General features: G+C 49.3%; 1 protein-coding gene across 24 annotated transcripts in view; it reads right to left on the reverse strand.

The window, feature by feature from the left end:
• Positions 1-23531, reverse strand: part of KATNIP (katanin interacting protein) — a 202606-nt gene that overhangs the window by 135620 nt on the left and 43455 nt on the right. For 12 of the 24 annotated variants that reach the window (XR_011524430.1, XR_011524429.1, XM_070566499.1 and 9 more), the window contains 3 exons: positions 14431-14507; positions 6279-6448; positions 4306-4403 (listed from right to left, as the gene is read on the reverse strand). The exons of 2 other annotated variants lie outside the window; for them this stretch is intronic. Coding sequence is in view for 20 of the 22 variants with exons in the window: in XM_070566499.1 (XP_070422600.1) it covers positions 4306-4403; positions 6279-6448; positions 14431-14507 (345 nt within the window). In the remaining 2 variants the exon portion in view is untranslated. Of the gene's footprint in view, positions 1-4305; positions 4404-6278; positions 6449-14430; positions 14508-16372; positions 16494-17947; positions 18027-23531 lie in introns of those variants that run through there. 10 more of the 24 variants (XM_070566501.1, XM_070566508.1, XM_070566502.1 and 7 more) reach the window with 2 other exon arrangements.

A 23531-nucleotide genomic window follows, 5' to 3' on the forward strand; every position in this document is an offset into this window, starting at 1 on the left:
CAGGCTGACCAGCAGTACAGGCCTTGACCCGAGTAACAAAGACAAGCTGAGAGAGTCAGATGGTCTCTCTCTTGGAAAATTTCAACAAATGAATATGGAGAACGTGAAATACTGTGACATGGAGAAGGCTGGGGGAAGCCGCATGACAAGGCTACAGGCTACGAGGTGGTGGAGCCCAGGGTGAGTGGAAGCTGGGGGAGAGAAGGGAGGCACGGAGGGGGCTGGGGACAGCTGGCAGAGAGAAGAACGCTGAGCAGGCTCCCCGGAAGCCCTGCAATAGCCCCACTTCCAAGCCTCTGGGAGCCACTGGGCCCTCTTGGCAGACCCTCTGCACACAGCAGCTGGGGAAGTTTTCCACAACAGGAACCCAGACATGTAACTCTCTTGTTGAAAACCCTCCAGAAGATTCCTCACGCTTAAAATGAAATGCAAACTCCTTCCTGGGGTCTTCCAGGCCCTGTGCAATCTGGCTCCCCAACAGGTGACCCCCGGCCCCCACGCCTGCCCTCTCCACCAGCATGCACAGCCACCCCAGCCTCCTTTCAGCCTGATCCCGTTTCCTGTTGCCCTCGCGGTGCCCCACACTGGGAGACGCTCCCGCCGGATCTTCCTGGGGCTGGCTCCCACTCATCTTCAGGTGTCAGCTCAGAGGTGGCCCTGCGGGAGCCTTTGCTGCCCACCTTCTCTAGACCAGTCTTCCCCAGACACTGTCCACGTCCTTCCACTCTTTCCTCTCCCTCAGAGTGCTTGTTTATTTACTTGCTTGCTTGCTTGCTTCTGGTCCTTTGCCTCCCCACCCACGCCCCGTAAACGTGAGCTCCAGGAGAGCAGGGCCTGGCTTGCCTCACGCACTGCTCTGACCCCAGCACCTGGATGTGTCCAGAACTCTGCAGACACTCAGTCAACGGTCACGGAGTGAACAAAGGATGGAATGAGTGAAGGAGCACACGAGAGGAAGAGCCCTGAGGCCTCCAGGAGAGCCACCCTCAGCATCTGCCCCTCCCTCCCCTGACTGCAGTGGCTGTGGCCGTGACCGTTTACCGACTGCTTCCTCTGTGCCAGACACTGCATGAAACGCTCTACTGACACTGGCTCACTCAGTCCTCACTCACTACCCTACCAGGCAGGTACCATTATCAATCCCACTTTACAGGTGAGAAAACAGGCACTGAGAGGGTTAGCAACTTATCCAAGACCGTACAGCTGGTAAGTGGTGGAGCTGAGCCTTTGAACCCAGGCTGCTGGGTTCTGGAACCTGTGCTCTTAGCCATTTCTCGGGACTTCTCTGTCACCTGCTGCCAGGTGCTCCAACCTGAAGAAGCAGACAACCCCTGCTGATGGACACCTGTGACACACATCATGCACACATCCCTACCCAGCAGCCCTAGGTTTCACTGCTGATGAACCCAAAGCTGTGAGAGGTCACATTGCCAGTTCCAGGGCGCACAGCTCGGAGGTCGTTTGTCTGACTCCAGAGTTCATTCTCTTCCACTCTCCAGGGGCCACAGGTTCAAACGCCCCGGTGAGTCTGATGAGAAATGGAAAGGTGGGGAGCCATCTGAGTGTAAGAGAAACAGTAGCCCAAGCATGGTAACAAACTGCAACTGCCACTCGGCCTCAGCTTCGGGCTCTGAAGGGAGTAGTGGTGCCTGTGGCGAACAGGAAGCCCTGTGCCCTGTCTAAAGGGGGCAACTGCTCCTCAGCAACTGCTAGTGGCCGCCTTACGGGAGGGCAGCCAGCGTGGGGGCCAGATCTTTCCATTTTTCCAGAGAGGTAGGAATCTAGAACTTTTAAAAAAAAATCTATAAAATCTTTTGAATTTAAATGTTAACAAGTGACTAAGGCTTTAACCAGTGAGTCCAAAAAACATTATTTGGGGTACAAGTTTGGCCCACAGGCTTCAAGTTGTTAACTTTTGGACTCCACCAGGCTGGTGCTCCTAATGTTTGGGAACAGCTGTTGCATGCTCCTCCCAGGTTACGCAGCTCCCATGTCATCACAGGATCTTCCATGGCAGGAACTCAGCCTTATTAGATTTTTTTTGTTTTTAACCCCAGCCTTGAACAGTGCCTGGCCCATGGTAATAAATGTGTGTTAAATTAATGGATGATTTCTCTCATGACATGGCTTCTAGTCCACTCACCACTTCTGAATGCTCCCCAAAGGAGCGCACGTGGGTGGAGCAGAGTTGATGTGGCGGGGGGCGGGGGGAAGAGTGAGTTGACCCCCAGCACCCATTCCACTCTCCTCCTAGGTTGCCTTTCTGTAGAGGCTGGAAAGCCAGACACTGTTTTTCCCAGACTCCCCCTCAGCTGGGGTTCTAGATGCGACTTAGGTGCTGCCCATCAGATGGCCTCATGGACAGAGAAAGCAGAAGCGAGGGGGGGGTGGGGACTCATGTTGGCTGTTTCTGTGCTGAGCACAGTGGGTTTTTCAACAATGTCCCACCCTGACTGGACGGGCTATGGGCAGGGTCCTTCTTCACAGAGTTGGCCCTAGCAGGCACAGCGTCACTCTGAAGCCAACCATTGTCCAGTAGCTTCCTGAACCTGGACTGCAGCTAAGGTGATGAATTCCTGAGGCTCATCCTCCACCTTCCCCACTGTGTGTAGCAGCTCTCCCAGCGGGCCCATGCTAGGATGCTGGGTGCCATTCCTGGAGGCCCAGCTCAGAGCCCATCCTCTCAGCAGCCCAAGGATTTGATAAGCCCCTGATGCCCTGCATTACTTCCTTTCTGATTAAAATAGCCTGAGAGGTCTCTGTTGTTAGGTACCAACTGACCCCTGACTGATACAGTGCAGAAGGACAATTACAGCCTTCATGGCCTCAGGAAGCCAGGAAATTAGCCGTGATTAGGCCTTGTGAAGTGTGGGACCACAGGGAGAGACTGGGGGAGGGATGCTAATTAATTTTAGGCCAAGTCTTTTAAATTGCACAGACTCTGGGGCCAGCTGTTAAGTCACAGTCTAAGATACAAATATGGCTCCTGATAATAGAAGGCACTCAAAACAACTAGAAGGACTGTCTGAAGTGAGAAAGCGGAGCAAAGCCTCATTAATGAGAAATTAACATTCATTGCTGGGGACAAAAGGAGGCCCCTAGGCTGTGTGCCCTGCAGGCCTGGCTCCTCAGCACTGAGAGAAGGCTTTGGGAGTTAGCTGGAGGGAAGACCCTCCCCATTTAATCCACAAATGCCCCTGCAGAGAAGCAGAAGACCACTGGGTTTGGAGTCACAGGTCCATGGTTCAAATCTCAGCCTACACTCCTTCCTCAGTAGCTAGATGACTCTGAGCAAGTCACCCTAACTTTCTGGGCCCCAATTTCCTCAGGAGTATAGTGAGGATACTTATGGACCTACAGGGTTATTGGAAAGACGGGCTGAAAAAGCATAGGAAAGCATTTACTGTAGACCCAGACATCTGGTACAGTGCAAAATGCTCAAAGGCACTACTTCCAAGCTTGGGGAACACAGCATTAGAAAGAATATATACACCACTGCTTAACCTCACCTTAGACCAAGCAAGTCACATTCCTCGGGGGCAGGGCCTGAGCGCTGGTATTTTAAGCCTCTCCAGGCAAGCTGAACGTGCAGTGGGGCTGAGTCCCACTGTCCCAGGCAAGGGACGAGTGACTGCAAGGTAAGGCATTAGGACCATACCGGCGAGAACACTAAGCTTGGAGCAAAAGATCTGGGTTTGAGTCTTGATTCGGCCACTTCTTAGCTGTTGACCTTGAAAAGCTCCCTTAACTTTTCTAAGCATCCATCTCCTCAGCACCCTTAAAAGTGGGAGGACACTGGAACTTACCCTATGGGTCTGCTGTGAGGGCAAAGGAGAGGAGTCAAGTGGGAGCTCAGCCCATGCCTGGTGCCTGGTGCGTGCTCAAAAATGCAAGCTGCTGGCATCAGCAGTAACCCAAAGTGGCATCTCAGGTCCGTGGGGCAGGGGCTTTGTCTTATTCATCCACTGAATCCCTGGCATCTAAGCCCGTGCCTGGCATATAGTAGGTCCTTAATAAAAACCAGCAGGATGAATGAGTCATCACGACCAGCCTGTGAGTCTGCCCTTGGACTCTCCTGAGTGGGGCTGGGCCAGCCCTATCAAGAAGGGAGGACCATGCTGCAGGGAGAGGGCTGGAGGCTCCCAAGGGCTCCTCCACTGTCTAGAGGCCTGTGCCATACAGAGAGGGCCCCACTGCAGTGCCCAGCCAGACCCAGACCCTGCCCATGGGGATTCCCACAGTACTGCTCCTGATTCTAAAGCATGAGCTGGGCCATCATCTTGACTCTGCCCAGGGTTTCCAGACCTGGTGCCATCCTCGGCGCTGGACTTTGCTGGGAGCTGTCCGTGAACTGCGTCTTAAAGCTTCTTCAGCTTCTTGAAACAGGGTTCTTCGTCCACCATCTGCACCAGAGATGAGAGAGGAGACTTGGTGAGGTGCCGATAACAAGCTCACACTCAGGGTAGTTTCCTAACTTACATCTAAAATGCATGCCGATGTGCCCAAAGTCGTCCACAAGAAGCTACTCAGTATGATGCCATTTGTGGCAGCCAGGCATTAGAAAACAAGCCAGGTGCTGGCCCCGTGGCTGAGTGGTTGAGTCTGTGTGCTCCGCTTCAGCGGCCCAGGGTTTTGCTGGTTCGGACCTTGGGTGCGGACATGGCACCGCTCATAAGGCCACAGTGAGGCGGCACCCCACATGCCACAACTAGAAGGACAACTAAAATATACAACTATGTACTGGGGGGATTTGGAGAGAAAAAGAAAAAAAAAGGAAGATTGGCAACAGTTGTTAGCTAAGGTGCCAATCTTTAAAAAAAAAAAAGAAAACAAGCTCAATGCCCAACAAAAGAGGCATGGGGAGTAAGGCTCAGCACCTCCATGCTATGGAATGAGAGGTGTAATAACGTACAGCTGAGCCGGGCAGGTCTACGTACAAAAGGAACAGCCACTGAGATACAGAAGCAGGGAACAGGACAGTGTGCACAACAGGCCAGCATTTGTGTAAAAGACAGGAGAGCAGAGGGATATTTGCTGACTGAGTAACATACTGCTGGTGGCCCAAGTACAGAGACTCCTGTTATTTGCCCCCTCCGAAACCGGGACCAGCAAAGGCCTGCTTCTCCTAACCAGAAGCAGGTTGGCCGACTCCTCCTCCATGAAAGCTAGGACAGTCATTCGATTTCCCTCTTTGCGCTGGGGGCTAGGAAACTCAAGCTAAATTCTAAGCTGAACTGCTGTGGCTCTCCTAGAGGAAGGTTTTGGGACATCATTTTGTCTCTTTATCCCTCTGTTGTTGTTTTGCCTTTTACTGTCTATTAATTGCCTAGGATCTTACCATGCCTGTGAAGCAATGAATTAGAACAACACAAATCAAGATTATTGTGCACCAGATGCTTTACATTTCTTATGTCATTTAGTCTTCCTGGAAAGCTGACAAGGTAGCCATAATTATTCCCATTTTACAGAAGAGGAAACTGAGGGTCAGAGAGGACCCAATTGCCAGAGCTCTCAAAGCTAGAAAGTGAGAGAACAAGGTTGGAACCCAGCTCTGCCTCGTTCCAAATCCTCTTGTAACCTGGTAGCACACTGGCCTCTCAGACACAGTGGCCTGCCTTGAAGGTCACTCTGGCATCCTGGGGACAGGCACCCTCATTAGTCCCATTTTAAAGAGGAGGAAACGGAGCATAGAGAGACAAAATGGCTTCCCCAAAGTAACATGACCAAATGGGGACCTGACTCCACGAGCTCTGCCATTTCATTCATTCAACCACTTAATGGCCCTATATCAGGCCGGCCACTGGGCTGGGCACTTTCTATTACACTGCACAGACTTTTGGTGCTTTTATTACAGGATACACGAAATCCGCCTAAACAATGAAGAGTGTGGATTAACTGAATCCAGAAATGAACAGTGGAATCAAGTATCACACAGGGTTAAGGACTGAAGTTAAGATGTGAGGTCTAATCAAAATTATCCTAGACATGTCCCTAAATTACTGGCACTTGAGACCTAGAAGACACAAAAGTCAGGAATTCACTGCTCCAGCCAGCTTTGCCCTGGGGTAGTAGAGGCCAAAACTGGTTTAAAAAGGAATAAAAAAGGATTTCTCTCTCTCTTTCTCACTCTCATGCTCTCTTTCTGGCCAAGTGGGTATAGTTGACTTGTACAGGTTAACTAGTTACTTGCCGGTAAGTTTACGTGCACAGGATGTGGCCCCACATCATCACAATTAATGAACAGAGCTGCTGCTTGGCCTGGAAGGGCCTGCGCTCACCGTGTGTGCCCTCAGCGTGGGAGGCACTTCTGGAGAAGTCGGCATGGATGGCTTTCCGCGGCGTCGTCTTCAGTTCAGAATTGGCCCCATTGACGTAGACAGAGAACCCCTGCTCCAAGTGCTCCAGTCTCAGCTGCATGGGGTCCTTGGTTCTCAAATGCTTTAATATCCTGGGAGAGAAATGGTGGCTTTCTCCTCAACATGTGAGCCCGGGCCACGGCCCACCCCACCCGACCTGGGAGACACAACTGCAGCTCTGATGGGGAAGCATCTCTAATCAGAGGCTGGGGCGGATGCCCCGCTGTTCTCTACAAACAGCCTCTAAGGGGCCCATTATGCACACGGAGAAGCAGCGAGGGAGACTGCTGCGGGCCCTGAGGGGTCTTTTCTGCTTTCATTCTGAGGCTCAAATGCACATTTGTACAAGGCAGGCACCAGTCCTTGCCGCGTCGTGGCTGGGACAGAAAGCAGGCATGTGTGTGCACTGCTGCCACACGGCCTGGACTTCCGGGGACAAGCCTGATTTCGAGCTTTTCTACTTTGTGGGCATAGCGGCTCTGGTCAATGTGTAACAAAGCGTGGTTTAGGGTCTCAGTCTTTGTGAGAGAGATCTCATATAACACACCTGTAAATCAGAAAGCATCCTTCGTCGGAGCAGTACGCTGACTTTTTGCTTTGGTAAATAAACGTGTCCTCAGACACTCACCCCTGACATCTCAAATGCTGTCATTTTATCCTCTGATGCAGTTAAAAACATACCAATGCAAGATTTGTTAAGATTAATGATACGATTATCACATCCTTTGGCTGAACAGGTGTTGGCCTGAGCATGGCAGGTCCCTAGTTCAGCTTTCTCTAAAGCCCACCTCACACAGGGCCTGGTCCTCTCCCTACTCCTGAAACCGCATCACCACAGACAGCTCACAGTGTCTTCTCTGGCCCCTGCAGTGCTGCTCCCATCTGACACGAAGCCCTTCGGTTCTCTACCGACACCCTTCCGCACCCCTGCATTGGCTAGATTTATCCCCACACAGGAAGAAAGACAGACAACCAACCACCATGGCAACAAGCGTGCATCCTCTTCAGTGATTAAATAAGTTCCTACCAAATTACCAAAGTGGAAATTTTAAAAATAATAGTGATAGTAATCACATAAGGGTGTATACAGTGTACCAAACTCTGTTCTAAATGCTTTACAGGGGGCCGGCCCCATGGCCGAGAGGTTAAGTTCACGCGCTCCACTGCGGCAGCGCAGGGTTTCGCTGGTTCGGATCCTGGGTGTGGACATGGCACTGCTCATCAGGCCATGCTGAGGCGGCGTCCAACATGCCACAACCAGAAGGACCCATAACTAAGAATATACAACTATGTACCAAGGGGCTTTGGGGAGAAAAAGGAAAAACAACAAATCTTTAAAAATCAATGAATAAATAAATAAATAAATAAATGCTTTACATATAATCAAGTCTCGTTATTTGCGGTAGTTATGTGCTACAAAGTTGCCGCAAACACTGAACTAGTGAACACTGAGCCATGGGTCCTAGGGAGAAATACAGGAGTTGGTTCCTTTGAGCCCCTGGTCACGACACTTTCATCACCTGATCAATACAGAGCCTTGCTTCATGTGTGCTTCTGTTTAAAGGCACCTGACTGAATACATAGCTGGTACATTAACAGACTCACGGCCAGCAGCATCGGCACTCACGCCTGAGTGAAGCTCATCCAACACACGTATTTTCTCTGTAAGGGACACCTCAGCCCTCTTGCGCTTAGGAACACTAGACAGCACTTCAGCACTATGCTGGGGGGGCCACGTTAAACAGCAAAATCACTAACAAAAAGCACAAGAAGATATACATGGCACTAAGTAGACCACAAAGAGGACACTTGTTTGCGGTATGAGAGCTGAAACAAGAAGGCAGAGTCTTCTCCGGTTCTACCTCAGCTGGGAATGCGTGTCAGGCAACTCAAATTGTCTGCCACTCTGCACACATGTTTGAAGGCTCACCAGAGCACTGCACGTATTGATTCTGGAGTTACAAATAAATTTTAGTGAGTAGGTGAATTTGCAAATGTGGAATCTATGAATAATAAGGCTTGACTGTATTAAGATGTTAATCTTTACAACAACCTTATAGGGCAATTACTTGTATTATCCCCATTTAATAGATAAGGAAACTGAGGCACAGAGGGGTTAAGTAACTTGCCCAAGGTCACAGAGCTATAACAGTGGCAGGGCTAGGATGCAAACTTAAGCAATTGGGCTCCAGAGTCTTCACCACAACAAAGACAACTTCTAAAGCTAGAAAGATGATGTTGAAATCAGCAAACTCAGACATTGCTGGTAATGCACAGAACCTTCTCAGAAGAAATATAAAAATATATGAAATGCCATATGCTTGGTCTTTGCGCAGTAAGCACACTCCAGCAAGTTGTTCCTGATTAGGAACAACGGTCAGCGTTTGGTTATTACAGACCCTGAAAGCAATCCAAATGTCCACCACTGGGGAAGTGGAACCTGGGATCTCCCACAGCCATTATAACTATGAAGAGTCTGCTGAAACACTGGGGATTGTTTGTGATCTGTTCAGTGGGGGATGAAAAAGGCAGAACAGAAATGGTACATGTGTGGTAAATGCAAAGTTGGAAAAAGTGTGTTTGTGGACACGGAGTGGAAGAAGATGAATGTGAACACTAAATCAAGTGTTGAGGTAGGGTGCTGCTGTTACGAGGGATCTCTTTGTTTGCTTTTTAAATGTTTCTTTAGCTAATGATACATCCATCTTTTCAAAAATCATGACAGGAACATTTATTACAGACTACTTATCTCTTGCCAGGCTCGGAAGCCCCAGAGACGCCTGATTGTTGGGCAACAGCACAAAACAGAAGGAAAACACAAGTAACTAAGAGACAATTTCCAAACACAGTCATAGCTGCACTCACTGGAGCAAACAATCAGGGCGGCGCAGTGGGCCCAGCAGTCTCCAGGGAGAGAGCAGGGAGCCCAGAGCCCTGGAGGCCCCGAGGCAGGCGGTGGGTGGAAAATCTGACCACCCAGGCAGAGAGCGCCTGCCTCAGCCTCCCTCCAGAGACTGCCCTGTCTCCTGACGCTACGTGGCAGCCCGCCACCCAGGATCCGGGGCTGGCACTCCACGTGCGCCGCTCTTTAAGCCCAATGATCTACGAAAATGTGGATTTATGAAATTGATAAACAAGGAGATAATTATTTAGACTGTGAAAGGAATCGCTAAAGGAACTCCCCTACTGCAGCTGAGCGCATCAGTAAATTCACGTGCCATCAAAGTGGGTTTTTTTTAATTGATAGCCTACTTTGCATAAAAAGCTGCCCTAGGCATAGGGGATTCAGAAAACTCGGATTCATCCCTGACGGGAGGAAAAGGAGCCCCGCCCACCTGCAGCCCTGTCATACTCTGTTGTTTTCTGTTTTGCAGCACGTGTCTCTCTGCCTCACACTACAGTCTAGTATCTGTTATCTGTTTACTCTCCCTCCCTCCCCACTAGAATCTGAGCCCCTGGGCATGGGGTCTACACTGAGTGCAAGGACCAGCGAGGAACACTCTGCATACCTACTTCCGGAACAAGTGGCCCCAAGGAACTCGAGGTCTAGCAGGGGAGGGAAGACACGGATGTGCATCCTAATGCAGCCATCACATACCTAATGCACACTGCAGGCATCACTTCTGTTCTATCCCATATTGGCCTTTGGGGTCACTTGCACAGAGAGCTCTTTTGCACAGAAGAGGAAGTGGAGGCACTGAATTAGAGCACAGGGTATCATGAGGGAGTGTGACAGGGGATATGACATACTTGAGGGCTGGGTGGTGGGGGCACAAGCAGGGACCCACGTGGTGGTAGGACGAAGCCGAGCTCACAGTGGGCGGCGCGTTGCTCATGGGCCTAACAGTGACTGGGTTTACGACTCAACTATCTCAGTGTCTGAGCACTATGGTTGCTGTGTGACTGTGGGCTAGCCACATGGCTCCTCCAGACATCAGTCACCCCAAGGGTCAACTGAGGGGCTCTCTAAGGGTCAGGAATTCAAGGATAATCCGGACGTCAGCTCAGGAGGAAGGCATGATTAACACTAAAATGATGGCAATGATGACGGTGAAGAAAGCGGACTTGGGTGGTGGGCTTACTGTGGACCTTCAAATACTTGGTCTTGCTTAATCCTTCACTGGGCCTAGGATTTAGGTCCTACCATTGGCCTGTTCTATCAATGAACTTGCCCAAGGTCAGAGAGCCAAGGAAGCAGCCAGGATTTAAATTCTGGTCCACAAGGCTCTAGAGCCTGTCTCCCAGCTGCTCCATTCTGCTGTTTTCTGTTTCCTTGCCAAGCAACATACCACAAGGGCTCTGAGCAAGGAGAGTTCAGAGGAGGGGGCGGCATTTGAGTCCCGCCTTGAAGGACGGAGAGGCAGAGGGCAGTGGCACAAAAAGCCTTGCCATTCTTCCTGGTACCTGGCGGCCCATGGGCTCTGGCATTTGTCCTCTAGGATGTCACCACCCCCATCTGTACAGCTGGAGGGTGCAGTGTGGAGGACAAAGCTCCACACTGGAGGCTCTGCCCTTTTCCCAGCTTGTACAACCTTGGGCAAGTCCCTAAACCTCCCACAGCCTATTTCCTCTTCCGTGAAACGAGACCAAGAATGCCCAGCCCTCCGTGGGTTGTCACGAGGACGGAATGGGATACAGGTTGAAGCTGCAGCTCAGAGGGTGGCCTGGGTGAGGCCCCCATGGGATGCTGGTTCTCCCCTTCCTTCTTTCTGCCTGAATCTCCTCCAGGGGCAGAGGGTTCACCTCTCTTATGGACATATTTTTAAGTTTCCCTCAAATGACCTTTTTCAAAAAACAAATAATACCATTGCTGGATTCTTCGATCTAGCCCACCCTCCACAATCTGGAGGTTGGTACCACAGCCGCTCTTGGCCGACAGCTCTTCAGACGCAGGGCCCTAATCTTTGTAGTCAATCCTCACACCTCAGCCCCTTGATCACTCCAGTTGCTCTTGCATGAGTCCTGTCGGGCACGATTACATCTTTCACGAAGCTGAGTGAGCAGAATCACTGAGCATCCTCTGGGAGGGTTTGTATAGGGTGAACTGGGGCTGCCACGCCCCCAGAGCCTCCCCCTACCCTTTCCAGGTCCTCGCTTAGAGCACATGATCACTTTCTGCTTCTTCTGGCATAAAGTCATAGGTGGCCCTGTGCTCACCTGCCACTGTCGGGGAGTTCCTTGAGGGCAAGGGCGGTATGGTGGACTCCTGTTCTTTTTGCCTACCCAGCAACTCTCCCCCATGTCCAAACATGGCCCCTCGGATTCCCTCTGGGCACTGCTCTACTCCTTCTCTTACTCACGTGTTTGGGTAAGACTGATGCCACTGCCCAGCTAAATGAGGTGGCCGAGGAGCAGCCAGCCAGCCCATGTCACCTCACCAGGCACAGCGGGTGACTGGCTCAGGGATTGGAACGGGGCCCAGCCAGGCCACCGGGAGCCCTCCTCAACACTTTTGCTAGAACTATTAGGAAAGAAGTGCTATCCTCCCTCAGACTAGGATGTAACTGTGGGGTTTCCAGTGGCTGCCTTGGCCACTGTGAGGGAAGTCCTTGCCTGAGAAGAATCCAACATGGGAAAACAGCTTGGAGAAGAAGAATGACTGATTTCAGTGACATAATTTGAGCACCAGGATCCAGCTATACCTGAAGCCAGAGTATCATCCAGGATTTCAGTAATTTTCCTTGTTGCTTAAAATCCATTTACCTTGGGTTTCTGTCCCTTTCAACCAAAGGAACACTAACCAACAGTTTGTGCCTTCCTCATCACAATGTTCTCCTTCACACTAGTGGTAATGCTACGCACTGAGAAGGTACTCAATGAAATCCTACTGAATGAATAAAAGGATAACATCACCCAGCATCTTGTGGGCAGCTGCATTCTAGGCAGATGTCCCCTAAGAACTCGCCCCGATGATTGAACACCCCCTTCTCGAGTCACAAGGCAACTCAGATAAGCAGCCTGGTTTTCATCCCCCTCCTTTTCATCTGCTCAGTGTACAGCTCAGGGCTGGTTTTCAGCCTGGTCATATAATTCACAGAGATCTCCAAGTAAACTGCAATTTATTCCCATAAAACCCCTCCTTCATGAACTTTAGAGCCACTGGCAACCCTGGCAGGTTTCTCTCCTCTTGTTTACTTATGACATGTCAATCAAAACACAAATAAGAAAGGACAGGCCAGCTCCACCACTTCCTGAATGCATGGCCTTGGGCAACTGCTCCCTGCTCTGGGACTCTGCTTCCCTGTCTGTAAAATGGGTGCAGAAACTGTCCCGCCTCTTCAGGTAGCGTGCAGATAAAATGAAACAATGGAGCCAGATGCCTGGCATGTGGCTGGCATGCCAAAACAAGTGCCCTTCAGGCTCAACCTGACGATAGCTCGGGGGCACCCCCACTCTTCATCTGTCTCCATTTGGAGGTGTTGCTTTCTAGCTCTACCTTCTAATTTCCTGTCACCAAGCCAGCTCCCTCTCGGTGAGAACATGGCTCCCCAATTTTATGGCAACTCAGTTTTGATATATTTTTTAATTGCCTTTGTGCTGCAACCTTGTCTCTGGATATTCTCATATATGCTATCAGCTGGTACCTCTTTGATCACATACTTATTGATCCCTTGATTAATGAGAAGCAATTTGCTCATAAGGAACTCTGACACTCTCCTCCCAGACAAGTCGCATGTATATGATTAAACGATCACCCAGGTGTTTGGTGGCACCATCCAGCCCGCCAGAAACTGAATGAAAACATCCTTCTCTGTGGCATTAATGATGGTAAAAACCCATGTTAGTCTAATCAGCACAGGCCTTCAACTATTCTAGTTTGAGGTCACCCCTGTGATGGAGGGAGAAGAGCGCAGAGCAGCTGGGCACAGAGGACACTACCTGGCATTTCTGGCTGGTCCTGGAGAGTTAATCTATTCAGAGGTTCTCCACTAGGGGTGGGACTGCCTCACTAGGGGGCATCTGGAACGTGGGCAGGAGTTGTTGTCATAGATACTGGGGGTCTCAGTGGAATTCAGTAAATGGGCCAGGAGGCAGGGATGCTAAACTCCTACACGTGGGACAATCCCGCACCATAAAAACCTGCCCCATGCAACATGCCACCAGGGCCCCAGCTGACAAGCAGTGGGAGCCTAGCCAGTCAAACAAGGGCTGAATCCACATGCAGGACAACGACCCCAAGCTCATTTCCATAACATAGAGGTCCAAATTAGTGCCCCTACTCCCCTCCTGCAGGTCTGTTTTAGGGGCCTGCAGCATTCTTCCATTTGTTTTGTGCTTTAATTTGAATTAATTACCAACATTTTAAAACTCAGGAGATTTCACACCACAGATCCAGATTTCTAGTTTCTCCGGCAACCGTGGAGAATATGGACCCCTGGGCCCGTGTTGCTACAAACAAGAACTGGCCTGAGTTAAGTAGCTTGGGCATGAGAATTCCAGCTTCCTGAGAGGTTCTGGGCCTGCAGACAAACCACAGTGAGCTGAAAGTGACCTTCACAGCCCTGCAAAGGCACTGAGGACATGATGCCTCTTTCAAACCAGACCACAATGCTTTGACCTTGGTCACTAAATATTGCATCTACTGCAGGCTTTCTCAAGAACCAGCACTCCAGAGTCAAAATCAGTACTAACAACCTTAAACGACATATTGACCAATCTCAAACGCAAATATAAAAGGACTCCACCTTTACATAATAAGGCATGATTACAGGCTCAGATTTCAAGGGGCCAGTGAAGTCTGTAAAATCAGACTGGGCTATTCAGGTGACTCATGCACAAACCCTGCCAAATTCTAGCTTTTCATGACAAACCCACCTTCTCCCAGAAGAGACGCAGGGAGGCGAGAGGTGGTACTTAGACGTCGAACAGTTTGCTACAGCTCAATCAAAAGATGCAATTAAATCAGTGAATGGAGAAATAGGAGCTGGGACTGCAGATAATATCCCAAGCGTCTGAGTGGAGGCTGACTGCACCCCATCCCTATGTGAAACAGAGCCTGCATGCTGTTAATAAATCTAAATAGGATTTTTATTTGGCTAATATTAAGGGCTGCCGTCGAGCGGCTTCATCTTACCGGTTCCTCTGCTGAAGTAATATTAAATACTCATCATGTTTCTCATCAAAGTCTGTCACCATGTCCTTAGTGTAACCCTGAAATGAAGAAACAGAGCAGTGTGATATCGGAATGCAGGGAAGCACTTACTGAGGCCAGGGCACGGCGGCACACAGTGCGCAGGAGGCCAAGAGGCGGAGGCTGACCTTGATGAAGGCCCAGCTCCCTGGGCGCGTCACTCTGGTGACCCAGAGCCCCAGAGATTGTCTGATGGCCCAGTGGGTCTTGATCATATACAACTAACAATCTATGAAAAGGAGAAGGTCGATTCCCCAGTTGTGCCACTGTTTGCTCCTCCCATGCCCTATAAAATCAAGGGCTCCAACCAGATTTGGGCTTACTGTTTTCTCCACACTCATTATTTAGTTATCTCAATTGTCATAACCAGATGCAACTCAAATCAGTTGTTTAGGAGGGGATCTCATTTTTCTCTTGCCATTGCAAGAGAAATGCACGCTTTTTAAAACAATTCAGTCATTACAAAAATATATGACCCAGAGACTGAAGGCCCCTTTAGAGCAGATACTTGTGGCTTTGCACCTCCTCTTCTGGCAAGAGGGCTCTGGATTTACTTTGGGGAACCATTCAGCCCCTTCTTTCAGGTCTCTGGCTTCCTTAGATGCCCATGAAAGGTCCTTTGTTCTCCTCTTGGGTCACATGACCTTAGCCTTGGCCTTGCCAATCAATTTCCCTAGGCACAAAGATTCACTGGTCCAGGGATGAGCCATGACTCAAGCCAGGCCATTGAAAGTCAGTCCTGGGACTTTGCTGATACTCTTGGGAAAAAAGCTGCTCTCTTTCCACTGGGGGGCTAAGCTGCTGAGATGTAGGCCTGGAACTGCCGGAGAACGAAGGCAATAAAAAAGGCAGCAGATCCGAGAGGTGGAGACAGAGACTCCTAATGACATAATTTGAGCCCCTGGATCCGCTCACTCCTGAAGAAGTATATGAACAATTTAGTTATTGCTTTAGAGGTTGCAGCTGAGTTTCTGTCATTTGCAGCCAAAAGAATTATGTGTCATATACCATAATCCAACCATTAGAGATAACCCCTAATAAAATTTTTTACAGCTTTATGTATAATAAACTACCTATATTTAAGTGATATAAGTATATACCAGTAAAACTCCCATTATAGTTTGATATATATTCCTCTAAATGTTTGTCTTTGTTTATAATATACATTTATACATATTTATAAATATACACACACATTCTTTTAAACAAAAATAGGATCATAGTATAAACAATACTTTGCCGTTTTCTATGTTTCTTAAATAAGTTTTTGCCAAGGAATGGATTAAAGAGATAATATCAACTTGGTTCTAGTCACAACTTACAGGGATTAAGTTTTAAATGGCAAGTAAGACATTTGTAATAGAAATGCAGTTTGTGTGAAAATCCTAACAATTATCATGGGGAGAAGAGAAAAAAAAGAATCTCCATCTTCTCTTCTTAATTTCTCAAAATCTGGCTTTAATCCCAGTGTTCTACCAGAATCCTAGCAAGGGTGACTCATAACCTCCTTAACCAAATACGCTAGCTCTTCCTGTCTTCATCTTTTTCAATTGCTCCAGGCCTTGGGGAACTGCTGACCACCCACCCCTCCCCAAATTCTCCTCCACCATCTTCTGCAGTTCTGAATGAGCCTCCCTTCCCTCCCAGCTCTCTGCCTGTGCCTTCTCTGGCTACCCTTGCTCCTTTGGCCTCAGATGTGGATGGTCATTGTCTCTGTCCATCTCACCTCTCTGGGTCTCTCTCCCTCTGTCTTCACTTCCCATCACAAGGAAGTGGCCCCCTGGACGGGGAACCCAGAGAGTCACTCCCGGCCCAGGGCTGACAGCCCACTTCCCCTTCCCCTTCCCTCTTCCTGTAGGACTCCAGGTTGTTGCCATCTGCTTACCTCTTTCCCTGTCACCCCCACTTTTCCTCCCATCTTCCTCTCTTTCTAGGCCCGCTTGGGGCCAGGATGCAGTACTCCCATCTTCTCTCCTGCCTCTTACAGGCTTTTCCTGCTGGCTAATCTGGCCAAAGAACCAGGAAGTGGGGAATAATAAGAAAGGGCGACATTATGAAATAAGAAATTTAAACAAACTAACCACAGCTGTCCCTATTCTCTTATTTCCCTGGCTTCCTAAGATGCCCAGAGAGGTCACTGTCCTCCCTGGGATGGAGCCCCCCCTCACCCTGAATGCGAGAAAGGCAGGTGCAGCTTTAGCTGTCCATAGTACTGGTTGCAGGACACTGGGTCTGGGGAGGATTTTCAGCTCCTTCCAGAATAACAAAACATGTATCATGCAGACAGTTTACATAGCGTTTCCATATACATGATCCTCCTTTGATCTTCACAGCAGCCCTAGAAGTGGTTATTATCACCCCATTTAAGATACAAGGAAACCCATCCCATGCATCTCCCGGGAACACAGATCCTGCTCCATGGCAATTTATACAACCATTCTGAAAGATTAAAATGACCAGTGATATATTACGGTGTGGAATGAAACAGTCAATGACATTTTTAGATGAAATATGAGACTTCAAAGAGGTCTCAGCTTGTGGTGGGCTGCCCCGGGCTTTCACGTCACATCCTCTGGGAACGCATTCCTTCGCCTCTGCCTGGAGGGAGATGTCATCAGGAACCCTTGAAGAGCACAGGCATATGTTCAGCCATACTGTTCACCAGCCCGGGGCTTCTCAAACGCTAATGTGCACACAAATCACCTGACATTGTGTTGAAATGCAGGTTCTGATTCAGGTGGATTGGGGAGGGCCCCTGAGCCTGCATTTCTAACAAGTTCCCCGGTGATGCCTGTGGGCCACACCTTGAGTAGCGAGGCCCCAAACTAGCCGGCTTTATTAGCCACCACTCACAGCACGCCCACCTCTAACCAGATGGCCTCTGAACTTGAGCTAGGAAGGACCTGAGCACAACACTGCCCTGAGTTTCCTTATCTGTAAAAGGGAGGTAGTCACAGTGCTGTCGGGGTTGGATTCTTTCCCTTGGAGGGTGAGATGTGGATTGGATATCACAGTGGAGAGAACTTAGCACAGGACCTGGCACTTACCAAGTTCTCAATGAACATTAGTTCCCTTTGCGTTCCTAGCACTCCATTATTTAAATACTGGCACTAGCCTAGCCCCTCGCCACCCCCACCATGCTCACTCCTACCCTGATGCCTTCATCATTCTATTTCCTTTTCCCAAAAGCCGCTCCATCCTCCTCCAGCCTCCACCAAATCCTCTCCAAGACCCAGCTCAGTTTCCAATGTCTCCAGGAAGCCTTCCTTGCCATTCTCGCCCCCCCACAGCTCACTTCAGCTCATTCTGAAACCCTGCAATTAGTATTAAATTATATACAATACAGTGTGAAACAGTATATAATTAAGCGCTAAGTTGCTAGCATTTAACTAGATATATTGCTTACTAATTACCTGGGGATTTGGAGACTTGGGGGTGAGCCCTGAACTCTGTTACTCACCTTCTCTGAGCCTCAGTTTCCTTGTCTGCAAAAGGGAATACCAATAAGGTCTACCTCACAAGGTTGCTCTGAGGATGAACTAGGAGAAAAGTGGAAGTAATTTAGGATCCTTTTCCTTCCTGTTCTTACTGATTCTCCAGCTGGGTTATAAATTCCTGGAGGGCAGAACTGCAAGGAAGCAGGGGGAACATCGCATGGGAGCCTGGAGTCCTGGGCTCCAGTCTTAGCCTCACCCCTGTCCAGCTCTATGACGAGCATTGCTCAGGCTGACTGAGCACTAACTTGGTTAACCCTTGTTACAACCCTGGTCAGACCCCAGGCACTGCCTCTCCCACACTTCACTCTGCTGAGGCCTTCTTTTCCTGTTCATAAAGTGGAGGCATTAACACTGAAGGCCCCCACAAAGGTGTGAGATCCTTTGTAAGGTGCCAAGTTTATCATCATTGTTTTCCAGCCAACATTTACCAAGCACTTACTGTGTGGCTGTTACAGATGCAATGAGAGCTGAACAAAAGGTCTGACTCAGTGTATATTCAGAAACAAACTTGCCTGTAGGCTGTACTCAACGACTCTGGCCCCCGGTTCATGTTGCATTCAGTCAAGCAAACACACATTAGCAGGGGTCCCTAACATGAGGGATAGCCTGCAGGGGGCTCTGGGAACACCCATTCAACTGAATGCACAAGGGTATTTTTCTGAGAAGAGAGTCCATAACTGTCATCAGATTACCAAAGGCATATCTGAGACCAAAAAAAGGAGACAAATGATTATAAGAGAACGTATAAAATGCAATGCCAAGGATCTGAATGAGGGAACTGGGAAGGTTTCCACAAGCAAGGCCAGGCCCCAGTGCTTGGGGGTCGTCTTCAAAGCCTTGCCCCCTCTCCTGCTCCACATCCAATCCATCAGCTCCATGGGAAAACTACCGTGTATCCAAGATCTGACCATTTCCCCCACCCTCCCCACCACCCTGGTCCAGGCCTCTCACTGGCTCCTGTTCCTGCCCTCCCCCCTGCAGTCTGTTCTCCCTGCCTCAGCCAGGGGGTCTGGAGGAAAGGTAAGTCCAATCATGTCGACTGGGCTCCTGTCCCAGTCAGGGTCAAGGACAAAATCCTCAGAGGTCACCAGGCCCTGCACACTGGGCCTCCACTCAATGTCTCTGACCCACCCCCCACCTCCCCTCCTCGTCCTCACTCTAGTACCCTCCACTCCCAGCACACTCCACCTCAGGGTCTGTGACTCACCATTCTTTCTGCCCAGAGTTCTCTTCCTCCAGGTAAATGCCTAGATTCCTCACCTCCTTCAAGGCTTGCCTCAGATCTTACCTTCTCAGTGACGTCCTCCCTGGCCACCCTATTTAAAATTGCAAGCTGTGCACATGCATCCCCACTCCCAATCCCTGCTAACATAACATCTACTTTATCTTTTTTTTTTTTTTGAGGAAGATTAGCCCTGAGCTAACTACTGCGAGTCCTCCTCTTTTTGCTGAGGAAGACTGGCCCTGAGCTAACATCCATGCCAATCTTCCTCTACTTTATATGTGGGATGCCTACCACAGCATGGCAGGCCAAGCGGTGCCATGTCCACACCCGGGATCTGAACCGGTGAGCCCCAGGCCACTGAGAAGCAGAACGTGCGAACTTAACCGCTGCGCCACCGGGCCGGCCCCTGTACTTTATCTTATTTATTATGCCTCTTATTTATTGGCTGTCCCCTGCACTGGAATGGAAATTCTATGAAGGCAGGGGTCGTGTCTGTTTTGATTACTTGTGTGTTCTAAGCCCCTAGGACAGTGCCTGGCACACGCAGGGCCTCACTAAATACCCGGTGAGTGAATGAATAAATAAGGAGACATTTGGGCCAGGATTTGAAAGTTGAAAGGTTTGCTGGGCCACAAGAAAAGAGAAGGCATTCCAGGCAGCAGGATCAGCATGGGCAAAGGCTTGGGGGCCTGAGGAAGCTTGAAACGCTCACAGACTGAGCAGACGTAAGGTTTGCCTCAGGTGACGGGCGCTGAGGAGGTGCGAGTTAAGCACAGCACAGGGTCTAAGGAATTTGGATGTGACACGAAAGCAAAGTCACATTGCCATTACTGTTGTCCTTCTCATCTTTATCCTAATGCTGGCCCCAGAGACGTGTAGAATTTTACCAATGGCCATGTTATTAATTCTCTCTGGGGGAAAAAATGGAATGGGCAAGAAACACCAAGAATCAGTTATGCTTAAAGGAACTCAACAGAGTGTGTATTTCAGGGATCACGTGCTCCTCTGAGGCCAGAATACTGGAATTCTCCTAACAGGGCTGATTTAGCGGCTGGAGCCTGAGCTGCATCAGCAAGCAGCTGAGAGCCACAGGGATGGATGCTTTCCAGGGCTTGAGAATGCTGGGCGCCTAACCTTGCACGTGTCAGGTCCCAGCAGAGAAGAACAGGAACTTTGAACAGTTTAGTAACGAGACTGAGAAAACACTGTGTCGGGGGCACTGCAGAGTTCCCAGAGCACCTGCACACACCTGAGCTACTCCACCTCCCCCTAAGCTCCACATCTTAACTGAGGTATGAGTGACAAGCGAAATGCTCTAGGCTACTGGGGCCTAGCTTTTTGGGGCCACTGATTATGCTCTCTGTGGGCACTTATTCAATTCCTGCAATAATACTATGCTCTAGGATCATCATCTCCATTTTACAGAGGAGAAAACTGAGGCTTTGAAAGCTGAAGCAAATTGCCTGAAGGCCACATTTGTTGTTTTTGTCGGCTCAGCATCTATTTTCTTCTAGTGACATCACCTTGATTTTCCTTCGGGAAACCACCTGTCCTCCACTCTCAACCCATGTGGTGTGGGTGGAAATAAATGCCCAGCACTACAGGCGGGGGTACAAGACCTAGGCCTGGCCAATCAGGGTATTTGCTCCCTGACCATGTGATTGGTTCAAGCTTAGTCATGCCCCCCAAGCGAGGCCTAGAGATGCAACTCAGGGATAGGTTGAAACTGCTGGAAAAGTTCCTATACCTCTTCCCCTGGAATTATTAGCTGATATGAGCTAAGAGCACAAGGAAGAAGTCATTTTTTATCAAATGATGAGGTTCACCATTGTGGGCATGCTTATATGTTCCATGGAGACATCAGTCCAAGAGTGACACCATCATAAAAGCAGCAGAATTGAGAAGAGAGAGACAGAACACATAGAAATGAGATCCTCTTAACCCTGCTTAACCTCATACCCAGCCATGCCTGAAGCCAGCACTATCTTGGACTTTTTACTCACAAGAGCTAATGCAGTCCTTTCTTACTAAGCCAGTTTGAATTGTGCATCTGTGTATGTGTGTGTGATTCCCACCTGAGTGAGTTCCGGGCGGTACAGTAGTAGAGCTAACACTTAGGGGTGTCTGAATCTGAAGACTGCGCCATGTCCTAGGGCTCAGAGAAGCATTTAGTTGAGGATTAAAATGATACCTTAACGAAGGTTCTCAATGATGATCCGAAACTCACATTAAGAGACTATCCAAATGTATCTTATAGTACAAAACTCCTACTCTCCCTTCAAAACTCACCCCAAGTGCCAAGTCCTCTGTGCTCCCAACAATTCTGCCTTCGTGTCCCAGCGCTGTGTATTAAGTCCTACGCATATTAGTTGAATGAAAAAGTATAGTTCTGAGTTTGCTTTTTACCACATTTGCTGACATACCAGATGTACTCCCATCCTCAAAACAGGAACGACAAATACTCTGCATTCAGAGTGTCTACACTGCAAACAAAAGCCAAGCAACACAGACCTAAAGCAATGGCTAATACTACCCCCTAGAGGTGGCACGAAACAACGCAAAACAAACAATGCCGCAGAAATCTGAATTTCTCCGGCCCCGGGCTAGACGTGGAAACAAAATCACATAGCTATGCACACACCAGATGGAAGATCAAAGGAAGAGTTTGGGTTATTTTTCAAATATCTTAGACTTATGTTTATTACTACCCAACCCTGCTATGTAGCATCAATTTACTGCTACCAATATGTACCTTGAGATTTTATACTTAAGTCTCAGGGTTTGTAGAATATTGATGCAGAGCCAAAATCTAAGATTACGGCCTGGACTCTGGGATATAATATGCTGTATCTTTATGAAAATCCTTTTCTTACATAGCTATCTAAAAAATAATTTTTAATATATATCTGATAAAAATAATTAGCATTTCTTTTTATTCTCAGAAAAGTTTTCTTGTAAGATTGAGATGTGTATTGTATCTTTTAGGCTGGCAAATACAGATTTTCTCCCTTTTTAATCTTGAATGAGTTTACTTTAAAAAGGAAATTGTATATTAATGCCATAAATGGAAAGTCATTTTCGCCTGCCCTAAGAGAAACAGTAAATGTTCCCGTGTCCCCTACAGCACCATGGAAGTATGCAGACCACACGCCGGGGAACGTGGTGCCGGGACTTCCATGTACACATGACCCTGCGAGTGGACGCTGCTGACCTCGGTTTACAAATTCATTCGTTAACTCGATATTTATTGAACACCTCCTCTGGAGACACAGTGAGCACATCAAAGTCTCCGCCATCAAGGAACTCACATCCTAGTGAGAGCAGACAGGCGATAAAAACATCAGTAACTAGGAAGTCTGTCAGATGGTGCCGAGTGCTCCGGAGACGAGAATGTGGAGAAGTGCAGAGGGCGTGGGGGAGGGGCTGTGTTTCAGCCAGGGCGTCAGAGGACTGTGACGGACAGTCAAGCAGAGGCAGAAGGAAGTGAAGGAGGCCCCGGAGGGAATCTGGACCAACGGGGTTTCCAGGTGGCGGGGAGGGCAGTGCAGAGGCTGTGAGGTGGAGCGGGCCAGGCATGTCTGAGGAGAGCAGAGACAGCAAGGTGGGCAAGCAGAGAAACAGGGCGGCCGAGGCCATGGGGCGGACTCTGGTCTGACTCCGAGGCAGCCAGGAAGCTGTGGGAGGGTTCTGAGCAGAGCTGACATCATCTCCCCCAGGTTTTAAGTGAGTCAAGATGAGCTGAGGCTGCTCCCACCCTGCTCGCCTGGCAGCCCTACTCCCTGAGGAGAGCTGGGAGGGCACGGAGGCCTGCGAGGCCCTGGCAGCAGGTCTGCAGTTTAAGCAGCCTTTGACTCTCAAGGAGGAAGAGAGGAAGGCCCGTGTTCACGCTCCCAGGCTGGTGCTAAACTGATGAGGCGGCTCTTCCCTGTCTGAGCCTCCCAGCCCTGCAGGACCAGGCAGGGCAGGCGAGGCGGACTTTCCAACACTCATATTGGTCTCCACCACCTGATTTGCATCCGAGAACTTCTCCTTCTAAGGAAATGAACCTCCCACAGAGCACATCTGTCACCTGGATGCCACCTGCCCAGTGGGGCTGCCTGAACAGATACTCACCCCTCAGGGGCTGACCCAGGCCCCCTGAAGAGGGGACTGCAGTCAGAGGCCTCTTCCTATTTATTCAATAAATATTCCTTGAGCTTTTCCCATGGGTTGGGCACTGCATTAAGGGCCAAAGACAGACACAGATGAACATAAAATTTGGCTCCACCATCACCCTCCCTGACCTCATTCCCACCTTCACCCACATCCCTCAGCCCAATAGT

This window comes from Equus przewalskii, chromosome 12, assembly GCF_037783145.1.
Source record: "Equus przewalskii isolate Varuska chromosome 12, EquPr2, whole genome shotgun sequence".
Lineage (NCBI taxonomy): Eukaryota > Metazoa > Chordata > Mammalia > Perissodactyla > Equidae > Equus > Equus przewalskii.